Source organism: Macrosteles quadrilineatus, unplaced genomic scaffold, assembly GCF_028750875.1.
Source record: "Macrosteles quadrilineatus isolate MER2022 unplaced genomic scaffold, UCM_ALF_1.0 Scaffold_1__1_contigs__length_201487025, whole genome shotgun sequence".
Lineage (NCBI taxonomy): Eukaryota > Metazoa > Arthropoda > Insecta > Hemiptera > Cicadellidae > Macrosteles > Macrosteles quadrilineatus.
Window position 1 is genome coordinate 95,802,998 of NW_026542594.1, and position 13,832 is coordinate 95,816,829.

The 13,832-nt window shown below is 37.1% G+C and overlaps 1 protein-coding gene across 1 annotated transcript in view; it reads left to right on the forward strand.

Annotated features, from left to right (window-relative positions):
• The window catches only part of LOC128991085 (uncharacterized), a 346,794-nt gene that overhangs the window by 11,399 nt on the left and 321,563 nt on the right, over nucleotides 1-13,832 (forward strand). The window contains exon 2 of the mRNA XM_054414044.1: nucleotides 6,970-7,025. Coding sequence (XP_054270019.1) covers nucleotides 6,970-7,025 — 56 coding nt within the window. The remainder of the gene's footprint in view (nucleotides 1-6,969; nucleotides 7,026-13,832) is intronic.

The window sequence follows — 13,832 nt, forward strand, 5'->3', positions numbered from 1 at the left end:
AATATTTTCGCTTCAATATTAGATTTGGTCCGTGAGAGATTGAATCGTCGGACCTCTCGCTGCTCGTCTTTGCTGTTTCAACACAAATGAGGACAACTATGAATTGTACATGGCCTGGATTTTGTAGTAATACACACTTAATTATAATTACACGAATATTTAAATAAATGTTAACGATTTAAAGATAGATTATATTAACATTTAACTGTTCTAACTGCAAAAGTGAGCTAACGGCTTTAGAAGTGTTTGCAGAATCAGAACAATTTGAATAAATGAATAATTAATTAATAATAAATGAATAAATGAATTTATTTCCATTGAGAACAAACTTATTACATGCATTTACAGTATTTGGAAATTGACTGGCCGCTTTTCAAGTAGTGCGGTCAGTTAGAAAAATAAATACAATAAATTATAACATATTTTGAGTCTAGAGAGCATCATGCATTAAAAATACTCTCATGCCGCCATTTGGGTAAGGCGCAACATTTACCATATGTTAAGTCAAATCCTTTTGAGGAAGAATCACGATGTTCACAGGAATGAGCTAATTTCAGCATCGCGGGAAGACAGCGGTTGACATTAGGGAACCGGATGGCCCGGTTGTGAGAGAATAATATTTTCCTCGTCAGACGATCACCTTGGACTGAATTGATGTTAGACTCGTCCTCGATAAGTCTTATTATAGGCGGTGCTACGTTTGTTTTTAAGTAAAATATTTTCAATGCATATTGTTGAAATAGTGTTGATGCATTTTTAATAGATGTAGCCTATTTGTTTAGTTAAAAGAATATGGGTTCTGTGCAATTATTTTTGCAACCTAATATGTAGGCAAACTAAAATGTATGGTCACATTTTAGTTTGCCTCGTTAGTTCGTGGTATATTTCGCAACCAATGTAATGACAAGAGAAATCCAATACCTATCAGTCGGCCCTGTAAATGCAGTAACCCAACTTTCACTCGCACAAATGTTTGGCTTTAATGATTTAGTTACCATTGTGACGTCAAATATTGTTCTAAATGCCAAGGTCCTTATCATAATATCGTTCAAACCGTCAACAAAATCTGTGTTGTTGGAATCGACAGCGGTTCTGTATATTTATATGAAAGCCTATGTCTATGGCGTTATCAAATCAATAAGAAAACTAACGATGAACTAGATCAGCAACGTTTCTATTGTGAAAGAACTTAACCAACTCACGCTCGCCTATAAACTTGATTACATTTTCTTACTTAACTAGGGGAAAAATGGAAAACTAACGTAATTACTAAATCGTGTCAGGCCGTGGATTACTGTGGCAGTTATGAGACACTGGCAGGATTGAAGAAGTTCCTAGTCCGTTATATAACATGTCGGAAATTACAGTCAGCGGCTCAGTTGTTGAGGATCTGCGACAAGAGCGACAGTCGGTTCAATCACTGATTGGTCCAAACAAATAGAATTAAATTTAATGCAAGTTGTAGTTTTATAGTTTTTGATGGTTTGTAGGTAACGTAATAGCGTTATCTTACAGATTGATATCCAAACTCTCTATATTTGTAATGCAATATAATAAACCTCACTTATATCTAACTTATGATAATGTAGTGTATTTTTTTAATGTAGCAAAAATAATCTTAAAATATAGATGAACCTTAAGGTAATGAATTCGTTTGAATCAAACACATCTGTCACATTTGAGATTTGAATGTGTAATAATTCCAAAGTAAACTATTCCAAACATTATTGCTGTACTTTTCTACTCTAATTGTCTCGAAATATGAAATAATGTAAGTAATTCAATTCGTTGCGTACTTTGTCATAAACCTCCTTATCTGTTACAAATCACATTGACAAGAGTATTATAAATTCTACCTGGTACTGTGGACATAACATTTCGCAGTCCACCGTACTTCCTCGGCACTAAGTGAGTTTATTTCACAACACCCAGACACATACACCCTTGAGACATTAACAGATCAGTCACACAAAGTTGCATTGAACAATGTATGCAACATTGGTGGTGCACAATATATGCAGCATGGTGTACAATTTATGCAACACTGGTGCTGTACAATGTATGCAACATTGGTGCAGCGGCGAAAGTGGCGCATCCTATACTACTAGGGCTTGGCCTTGTACCACTCAAGGATCCGTCCAACACTGTTACGAAATACGTGTTTATAGTTAACGTCCAGAACTAACAACACTTTGACGACCAGGCCCCAGCTAATGCTGAAATCCTTCTGCAACGACAGTAAAGAGTTAACTGGTGTGTAAAACGGTTTGTTAAACTATTACAAACCTATTAAGACCCCAGTTGACAATTTGTATCGAAATTAATTGTTCAATCCGGGTGTTTGCTGCTCTTTTCTTATAAGAAGATTAACTCGCAACTCATTAAAAAAATACAGTATTATTAAGGTATAAAATATAGATATCCTGCAATCTATACTAATAAAATAATTGTTTCGACTGTAAAATCACATTAGTGGACGTTCAGTCCAAAAGACACGTAAGAAAACCTAATTGGTATAAATGCATTTCCTTGACGAATATCTTGTACTTTATTAAGTAGACTTTTAACGTGATCAATGAAAACGTGTGTTTTCAGCTTTGGAAGTAGCATTTGGTTTAAGTAAGCAATAAAAGTAATTTCGTGAGCAAGTTTTTTCGACGAAAAATAATGGTTTGGAAATATCAGTATCGTGCATGAACTGAAGAGTATAGACAGTACAAATAGAGGAGCATAATGGCAATTAAAACCAAGAGGGCAAGCCAATTAAAAACCCTCAAATTTGTTCAAACATTTTAATTGACAATTAGTAATTTGTAAACTCGATATCATTATTATGCAGATGCTCTAAGACATACATGCATACGATTAATGTTACAGACATTACATATTCAGGTGAAGGGTAAAGAAATCTAAAATTGTCAGACACGCTGCCTCCAGCACGAGAATCTATTCTGGAGCCGCCCTGCGTTATCATGTGATGAAAAGCTTGCAGTGACCACAAGGGTCTATTCAATGCCCGGTATCCGGCGCAGTGTAAGGTCGACCACAAGCGACCTTGCCATTTACTGCCGAGACGGGGGCAGCACTCTGCACACGGCCTCACCGTTACTTCTGCTGCAGCCTTCAGCTCAGCATCACAAAAACGTTCAACTGATCAATAAATGATTAGCTCAGATCAAAATATTATAAGGAAAGTTGTTTTAGGTGGTTATATGAGACCTTGTTGACAGATCTAGAAATTCCTGAGGATTGAGCTGTGTACTACGCCAGTCTAGTCTTCTAAAACTCTAGTAAACGTATAATTTATAATTTGCAGTACATTTACATCATAAACAACGTGGCATTAAAATTTTAGATCGGAGTTAGATATGATGCAAGCTTGACCGTTAAACCCATATTAATAAAAATATTAGAAAAATGAAACTACTACTCATAACACTTATTTGGCTGAATATAACCCTTTTGGAGCGGTTAGGATTAAGATGAATATGTATTCTACAAAACAAACTGTTTATCAATTCATGCATGGTAAATTTAAAAACAATGATCTTTTGGGGACATCTACTTAGCTTGGGGGGCTTCTATGACCGTGAGAAGAGAGAGAAGACAGACCAGTAAAAGGCCTAATTTGAGGTGATTAACATGAAGTAACAAACATATGATAATAACGGTTGATAGGTCCTGCATACAGCCAGACTAATGTAGTCTCGAATGAGAATGATTCAGCATAACCTGTTTTATTATTACGAAATGTTTAGGTCGTCAACCAAAATTCCATCGACTGAAGATGTAATCATAAATACAAACCTATTCTGTCCGTCATTTTTACCGTTCAATATCGATCACGTTGTAATCAAAGGTAGCCGAACAATAATTAGCAAAGTGGTCGGAGTCATAAATTGTAAAGCTGAGATTTGCAACCATTCATTTGGAAAAAGTTGCTTGCCAGTGGCCTCCGTGCTACACAGCTACGGACTGTATTTAGGTTGTTTACCGAGGTGATTACAAGGTTACAAACCAGTCCAAAGTCAACAACTGTAGTTGACCGCTCGGCCGGATGCGGAGCAGCTTGTGACACAACTATTATATCTCAAGTCAACACGAGGTGAGAATTTATACCCCGGTCCGCAAACACACTCAAATTCTTCTCCCTTTTTAGGCGGCGCGCCGTCGCCGACCCCCAGTTTGTCGCAACACTCCGAGATCTGGTCCGTTACGAGAATCTGGTGATACACCTGCGTAATAGGATGATTCAGTCTCTGAGGAAATCGTTAGCAGCGGTTCTCCTAGGATATTTATGGCAATTTTGCTTTCATACATCTAGTCACTCCGTTCTAATCACTAAACCAGTCATTTACGATTTCTACAGACGATGACCTAGTTTTATGGTAGCATTTAAAGAGTCATAAACGAGGTCCATGTTTTATACGAATCTCACTATTCACGCAACCCTTCACTCAGGCAGTAGATTTACACCTTGGCATTTCACCTTGGGCAAAAACAACCCGTAAATCTTCTAATGTTTCGAGCCTTCCCTTTTTTACAAGCTCAGTTCCCGATAAGGTGACCATCAATCTTTCTTTGACATTCGTTCAGAGATGTTTTTGCAAAAGAATAGCACTAAGAACCCTGAAAAACTATTTACTTCACGCTTCAAAAAGCATATTTGCACGTAAGTAGGATTGTTTATCATCCTCATTAGTAGAAACAACACGATGGTTCAAAAACAGAATATTGAACTTTAAAACCCTAAGAGGATCTTGAAAACATTTTTATTCATCAGCTCAATAAAAACGTACATTAACCTAGGAAGCCAACCCGTATTGTAATTCAAGTGGATGCGTTTAAAACTTTCCCTCCAGACAATAAAAAAAACTCAATCGAGTCCATTGAATTGCGATTCAGAGGGCAATCGAGGTGTTCGACTACGTTACCAGGAGGGTGGAGGAAGTACTGTTAACTCCTGCACCTATTCTTACGTCATCCATTGTCTTGTTGATGGAGCAACGTTCAATTTGAAGGTGTGATTCCTCTTTGACAATGTCTAAAACGTCGTCACATAAAATAAATAGATTTTATAAGTATAATAACATTCCATTTTGTTATATTGTATTATAACGTTTGGCCAACCACGCATAACAAGTTGTATGACTATGAGGCGGTTCACGAGCTCGGGTTTATATGGCATATTCTAAACCGTATGACCATTCTAGCAATCATTGTAAAGACACATGAGCTTCTATTGGCTGTCAAAATATACGTCTCCTTGCTGACCCCGCGCCATTCCACGCGATTGGTGGATACCTCATAAATATTCAAATACAATTGACAACACGGTGTCAATAACTTGTCTTGTGACTTGAAATCTCAGAATTGTTAACATAAAGTGGCCTTCCTCACTTATAGATACGAATACATTGATTCAATATTATCTCTTTAAAATAACATAATACTGTATTGTGTCTCTTATCTACGAAAAAATTTTAGTTTTTAGTAATGCTGCGAATTACCAATGACATTAGCCCCTTGACCTATTTCCTAAAGAATAAATCCACGAAATAGCCTAACAAATAGGTTAACTAATCAATTCAGAGATCTATTACTGTATTGAACAAGACAAATTAGATTACGCTCATTGCTAAGGTATTCAAGATAATATCCCAACGCTCGGTTGAATACGTCTTGCATGAGGTAGATGATCAGCCCTAATTCTCGTAAAATTGTTTCAGCTTTAATAAACCTTTATTATTTGTTCAAAGATTGGCTAGATGACAAGCTCAATCTATCCAGGCTATTTGAGTGTCCTACCTCTCTCTCTCACTCTCTCTCTCTCACCACTGACTCTCGCAAAACATCCCTTGTTTGTAGCCGTGGCATGTTTACCTGCACGTTTCTTTTCAGTTGTAGGCTCAACTGGCATACTCGATTGTTGTAGAAGAGACTTTTTGAATTGCAATTTAAAGGTGTCATAGGAGGTAGCTGCTCTAAATTAATCAGAACAATACCTACATAATTGAAACAGAAAATGGGCGAACAACTAATATTAGTTAATTTAGTCATTTTATTACCACGATAGTATATTAACTGGGTTTAGAGTGTTTATTTGTAACCGTAGGAATTCGGACACACGACATCGGATTGTGTGTAAGTGACTAGAGGCGGCTCTAGAACAATCCGCCCTTGACCAAACTTTCCACTCATTTCACTTTTACCACTCACTTGCAAATCGTAAATCGATACCTTTGTTCGGTTACAATATCATGCCTTTAAACGTGATTTGATTCCTAAGGCGTGGTGGAAATCTGTCCGTTAAACTCCCTCTTAAACCAAGTTATTTAGAAAAATTATGGCAAAAATTATAAATATATTCCCAGCTATAGAATCTTGTAGACATCAACCCCCCAGAACTAATAAAACTTAAGTAACCCAGATAACATTGCAGTTCATGCTATAAAGAGCAAGGTCTTATTTATAAAACTATCACAAATAACAGCTATCTAGCCCTCCACTACTCCCCCCCCCCCCTCAAATTATGCGCCCCCTTTTATAGGTTAATGCGAAGGACTGCATTAATAATCCCATTCTCGATCAATCATAACTGTTTAAACGGAGTAACTTGAATAAGTGGAATAAATTAGAAGCTCGGACTGGCGTTGCACTGAGACAATGGTTCTGATCTGGACCAGTTGCGAAAGTTTGCTCAGCTGTTTAGCCAATAAGTCGCCTTGGTCAGTCAGCTGTGCGGTGAAAGGGGACTTATATAATCAGCTGATAATGAATTAACTCTGCTACCACAGCTTCACCAGCCTACAATAGTGAAGGATAAACTAACTAGTTGATCAGTATAGTTTATGAATTATCTAGGTATACGTGTTTGAAAATGTCTCATAACCTTCTCATAAAATGTCTCATTTTTTGTGTAAGTATAGAAACATAATTATTATTTTAACATTTTCTTTTCTGTTTCAGCAAAAATGAAGATAGTTTTGCCTCTAGTCGTGTGGCTATCGATATTAACCAATTATGTAAGTACCTGCTTTGTTTTTAAACCTAAACTAACAAAATAATACGATATAAAAGGGATTTTACTAGGCAAGCGCCTCTACACGAATTTAGATTTTATTTCCCATTCCATCCATTAGCTTACAGACACGCAATGGCATTAATTTTCGAAAGAAACGCAAAAGTGTGTATTCAAAGACAAATTCCTTTTAACATGTTTTATAAACTCTTTTTCCTACAAAAAAATCTTTGAAACATGCTACATGACCTGTGTTTTATAGCTTGTTCAATGTTTATTCCCAGAAGAACAATCACATTGAGCAGTGCAACGTTTGAAATTGTTAAATATTAACTTAAGCTTAAGTTCAAGTCTGGAGCTATAGAGCACTTCCCGGCCTTGACCGTGCTGCAGGCAAAGCGGCCGCTGGATGGGAGAGATCGCGGGGGAAATGGTGGAAAATCAAGCTTTCTACGGTAAAGGCGATCATTCGATGTAGCGACCCTACAGGACAATATACTGTCGGTCTCCTAATATGGGGAAAGTGAAGATTACGTATATAGGAAATGAGAACGAAACTCGATAATGCGAGGGCATTGGGGGAAATCGGGGGCACTGCAGTTTAGCAGTTTGCTGTGTCTGTATCACGCCCAAATTATTTGGGGGAAAGAGCTGTGTTGTATGAACAAGTATATCCGCGTTGTTTGTTACTATACAATTGAATACTCACCTACAATTTCAAGTATTCTCCATATCGATTCAAGTTTTGTGAAGGAACAGTAATCAGGACTGTACGAAGAACCAAAGTTCCATTTGACAAGTGCTACAGAACTCATCGGCCTGCAGTAACGCCGAACAGCATTGGACTCATTATTTGTATCCCTATTAGGGTTGACGCAGTTTATAGAGAACATAATTTTTGTAATAGAATGTTACTTTTCGCTGGAAAGGATTTTACCATATTTTATGGTATATTTTAAATAACAGATTAACAGCAGACTTTGTAGACCAGCTCAAGTGACAGCTGTAGGAAGTGCCTTGGGAAGTTGGTTTATAGTTGACTGTGGCATTGTATCCCACAGCTGCTAGCTGCCAGAGCACGGTCTCGTGTAGAGAATGTCTTGAAAGCAGCAATGTTGAGGAGGTGGGGGGGAGGCAAATGTCAGGGAAAACTAAGCCCTGCAGCCACTATCTTAATCGGAGCACTTCGGAAATGCCTTACCTTTATTACATGTTATTCGAGGTGTTATTTTTTCAAATTATGTTACAATAAGAAGCTTAACTAACGTTACAGCCATGGCCTAATGGCTAACACCAAGGGAGTGTGTTTCATAACTGCAGGTCACTCATAATCTACTTTCTGTAAGTTTGCAGAGGTAGTGTCCTCAGTAAGGAACATGATTGTTCAAGTTTATTATGAAAGTCATAATTCATCAGAGTGTTTATTTACTTTGTTGGTTTATGATAAATTGTATTTATTATGAAAAAGACCATAATTAATAAATAACATGTTACTTTATCCACACCTTTAGTCATATGGTTTAAGGGCTTTTTCATACAATGATTACAGTTTGTTATCTAAGTAAAATAATTTACGCGAAACTCAAAATTTATAAAATTTGAAGACTCAGGAGACTAAATAGCCGTTTAAACGTAAATCGCCTATAAATTTCAGTCCCAGCGTTCTTCAATGACTAAAGAACAAACTTCCTGACTCGCAGAGTAGCGACCCCCACCCCTGTCACTGGATGTTAAAGATTATTGAATTTAGCTGGTATGGGGCTTTTTGAAGTGAGGATTGGTAAATGAATACTAAATTTACTCCGATCTTGCTATGGATAACGTAATTTTGAGTAGTTGTACTGATATTTTGTGGAATGGTGTTGTGATAAGGCTATGTTCTTGTATGCTCATGCTGAAGCTAGTTAAGTATCCTTATGTGTACGGTGGCTGGTAGGTAAACGCTCTTGGCCAACAGTTGGCCTAAGATCAAAAACAAATATTAAACGACAGAGGCAAACGTAGGCAAAATGAACATACGTTTTGCTAAGCTTGGCAGCAACTCCGCACAAGTCATTCAAATTACATTTCCCCAGTTTTTCCCAGAATCTAATGTGTTCGCAAGAAACCTTTCGTGTTATCATTAAATTAAACATTTTAAAAGAAGATTTGTTATGCCTTCCATAGTCAAGACTGCAAAGCAACACTCATTAGCCATAATTAATCTATAATGATGAAAGCACAGAAGCTTGAATGTTCCCTGGTTTAGAAAGCATATCCCCTCCTCCTACTACGCAAGAATGTTCATTAGTAAAATAATTAGAACGAATACAATTACAAGAAAGTACGGCAAGAACACTGTATCATCTTAATATCATAATTACATTCATTAGACAAGGGAGACTATACCATGCTTGATGAATCGAGAGCTACTTCCAAAATCAGATACAGATACTGTAACTAATTTAATCACTAGTGACACTTGATTGAAAGATTGTTCGTTTTTTTGTACCCTAGTAGATGACGATAACGATCCAACTCGATTTTACAACCATTTTTAGAACAACCTTCATGGTTTTCCTTATAAATATATGTATTTTTTTGGGACTGAGTTCGGTTTGTTCATTCCCATCCGCTTGAGTATGAACTGGCTTCGACGACGGTCTTCAACTGATCTACTATAGGCAACAATAGTAATCTTAGGTTCCTACGATAGCAGTGAGTCAGTCGAGTTGAGACACAGAACTAGGGCAAGGAACGAGTCCGGAGGGCGTGGCTGTGGGTGGACCAGGCGAAAGGTCAAACCGACTCTACTACTTTTACTTTTGCATAGAACCCCTTCTCTTGTCTGGTCACAGCGTCTATTGTCACAACACCTGATAGACGGGTAGAAAGTCAAATTAGACCACTCGTTACCTTAGAAGGAAGTGCGTAAACAATAAGACTATAAAACTCCCAAGACAAACGTGATTTCTCACTGCTGTTCAGTGAACAAGCTTAGATGATTGATAACACCCAAATTTTGTTAAGTAAGTTATTGCAGTAGTTCATTAGGACATCCCTACCTATTGCAGAACCTGTGAGGTTCGGTTTAGTGGCTTTCAAACCTCAGAGTAATAATACATAACTCTCAGTTCAAACATAACACCCAAACATGCCAAACGGTTTAGGAGCTAAAAAATCGATTGTGAATGTACTCTAACGCCGGTATTGTATTTTCGATTTTCGGTATGCATTGTGTGTTGTATCATAGCCTCCTCTAGTTGTACGCGTGAAATTGTTACTGAGGTTATTTTGTTATCGCACTATTAGGTTTTAATTGTACATTCAATGAATACTTTCTTCGCAAGTCACATCTCTTGGTTTTAATCGATTATCGGGCAAGTATTTCATCGCGTATGGGTACCTAGAAAGATGACTAATCCTACATTAAGCTAATAAATACCCCCGCCGCAGCAAACCTGCAGATCTTACCGTGCCGCCCACGGCAATAGCTACTTCCCTAGGTAAATTCGCTAAAATGTGGTAAACGGATTATCTTTAAAGACTGGAACATTTCCTTGGGTGAATGCACACCTACCTAATGTTTATAATTGGACCGGTAATATGATATAAATATCGAACTCCTGTGGACTAAAATAACGAATTTCGATTATTTTACGTGAATATAATATAAAGTTAAAGTCTGTAGAATATTTAGTGTTAATTGCCCCTCACCTCCCAAGGCAACGCTAAATACTCCCGATAAAACGTTGATCTTTGGTTCATAAAAACTAGCAGCAGTCGTACAGAAGATTGCCATCTTGTGGCGACTGGCGAATGTGTGTTCAGTTCTCGGAGACTGCACGAACTGTCACAAGAAGTCGTCTATCTTCCGCCAGAACATTCCTTTGCTCTTCAACTGTCAAAGTCACCACGATCCATCAATCTGTGCAAACATTTATCTTCCTTATTGAGAACCAATTTTACCATCTTTCTTGTGGTGGGACTTTTTTAATGCCGATACTATATAGTTAGTTAGGTTTACACGATGATTCTTTTAAATTGTAAGGAGAGTATTGGTCGTACCAAGACAGCCAATCGAATTTGCAATAATTTAAGTCAAAGTTAATACTGATGAATGTTTTCAATTAGGATTTTTCATCAACTTGGTTTGTGTTTTAGGTATCTCTATGGAATAGTAGGCTGTTACAAATATTCACACATGTCTGAAGCGCATACCTTCAGGTGATGAAAGTGATGAGCAAAACAATATAAATCACAGCAAATAACAGCCTTACTTAGGTTCAGAGTTAGAAAACCCCCACTTTTATCACGTTAATTGTAGGCTCAGTGCAGTTTTACGATGAAGGTTTATAAGTAGAACCCATCCATAAAGGGTTTCTCACTCTAGGAGCGGGAGAGTATGGTCGTAAAAGCTGTAGGCAAATACCACCAGGCTGTAAAAGATGATCTCAGTTGACCTATCGTTAACTGCAAGCATCGTCGACTCAAGGAGATGGTCCTGGCTCGTATTACACAGTTTCGTGCAGTTTATTATTACAGTACCATTACTACATACACACACACACTGTACAAGAACACTTATCAAAAACAGTAGAGTCTAAATATTAGACTACAGAATGATTTATGTGACACTTTATGTAGGAATCCATATATTAAAATGTATCACAGCCATAAGTGGTTGGTTTAAGGATCATCAAGAACACCCCCCTCCCCCGTCATGCATTGAGCGAAGTCAAAGGAGAGTGTTTTCATCTCGGGGTGACCAGCAATTCGAGCGTCAGCTTCTGTCAACCAGGAAAGGTACTGTACCGCCATCACGACAGGAATTAAGTAAGATTTAATTCCCTAACCAGTCACGCTAGGTTATGAGGCCCAGGAGCACAACTCGATTGTAACTTGTGTTGTATTCAAACGAGCTCCCGATGTTTATGGCCAATATGGGACTAGAATGCTACGACCGATTTCCATCTCATATTCTACATCGATAACGGGATTTTAATGGTGTTGTTTATAAGTTAGAGAGAGGGTCTTAGAAAATATTCTATTGCTGTATATAGTAGCCACGATTTTGCAATATGTCTCTTAACTGGTAGTTTAATAGTTAGGCTATTGTAATGTTTTTCGTTTAATGCATTCTCTTAACATTAGTTAATTTACTTAAATGTTAGTGATAAATCTAATATTTCATCAGTATTTAGAAACTTTAAAAAGTCCCAGAGAAAGTATACGCTGGCTGTTGCGATTCAGTAAAGCACACAACTGGTAGTTTTAACCCCTGCCGACTGCAAATTTGTCCACGTCCTGTCTACAGGATCATTTTCACTACGGGTAGTCCTTCAATTCCAACAATTTGTGCCATTGTTCGACTCACTTTTTATTCCAAATCCTTTCCCTGGTCATGTCAGAGTGAGGCAATAAATGGATGCCAAGAAAGGGTAGACTATTACTCAATTACAGTCACCAACATTAAGAACGGCTTTCGTAATGCCAAAAACAAAAATTAACACGAACAAATACTGAGAACAAGGCAGGATGTTGAACAATTCTTGACGCTAAAAAATTAACACATCTGCAACTGTCGACCCTCAGAAAAGAATAACCGACTTCCTTACGAATTATCCGCAGCACCAGGCGTGAAATTGTAAAGATACAACATTATGGTTGTTCTCCAAGGGCAATGTTCTAATAGTCACATCCTTAAGCAAATCACAGCTCTTTTCAAGACGAGGCACTATTAGAATTTGCCCAGGACCTTGCAAATAAAGGTGATGTAAGCCAACCCTACCTAACCTGATCTTGCATAAAATGGTAAAACAACATTAGTGATGTGGAAAGGGAATAGGGACCTCTTGTCGGGAATTTCAGATTTTGAGTTATATATATATTGGAATTCCTTATTAAATTCCGAATCACTTGGTGCAAGTCCCATGCATCTACGATTTTTTTTTGTTAAAGTTATAGGACTTTGACATTTTGTTATGGAAAAGGGTCATTTTTCACAAAACTATTTTGAAAATTTCAAATACGCATAAAGACATTTTTCTTTGTACAGTACATTACTTAAAAACTACTTTGGAATCAAAAGAAAGCTTATAATGTCCTTTTTGGAGGCAAACCAATTTTTGTCTTAACTCACGGTAGTTTTCATTTAAATAATTGTTTTATTGAAGCATGTCGTAAAAATTTCAGAAAAGGGACCTCTTGTCGGCCCTATGCTATTTATAAGATAAGAAAAGGTACCTCTTGTCGCGAACGCAAAATTTGTGAGATATTTTGTTCTACGTAAACTGAACTTTGTTGTAGTTCTCTAAATTTCCACTAGAATACAAAACAATTATTTTTATTAAGTCTGTTTATAAAGTGAATATTAGAAATGGGACCTCTTGTCGTTATGGTGAAATAACATTGAGCGACAAGAGGTACATTTTTTCAGACCATGCAGATGGCTAACAAAATGATTTATTTCGACCTTTTACATCTTCAATTCGATATTTTAACCGATACTGTCCTGTTATATGTTAAATGATGTGGGGTATAACAATCGATAAAAACCCGAATTTCGATTGTTTCGACCTAAATTACTTATACCAGCCGTAATAAAAATTTTGCATCGCCGACAAGAGGTCCCTTTTCGCTTTCCACATCAGCTAAACAGTAAACAGTTAAATTTTAATAGTTGTGCACCTCTTCTTGTAAATTTTCCGAATTATTCGAAACAATAATACTGGTTGTTTTAAACTTAAAAGTGTTATGTGATAATTAAAATCTATAGTCATCACAACATAAATTAGTACCCTTCTACGAGTGTGTCCATATTATGTGTTTC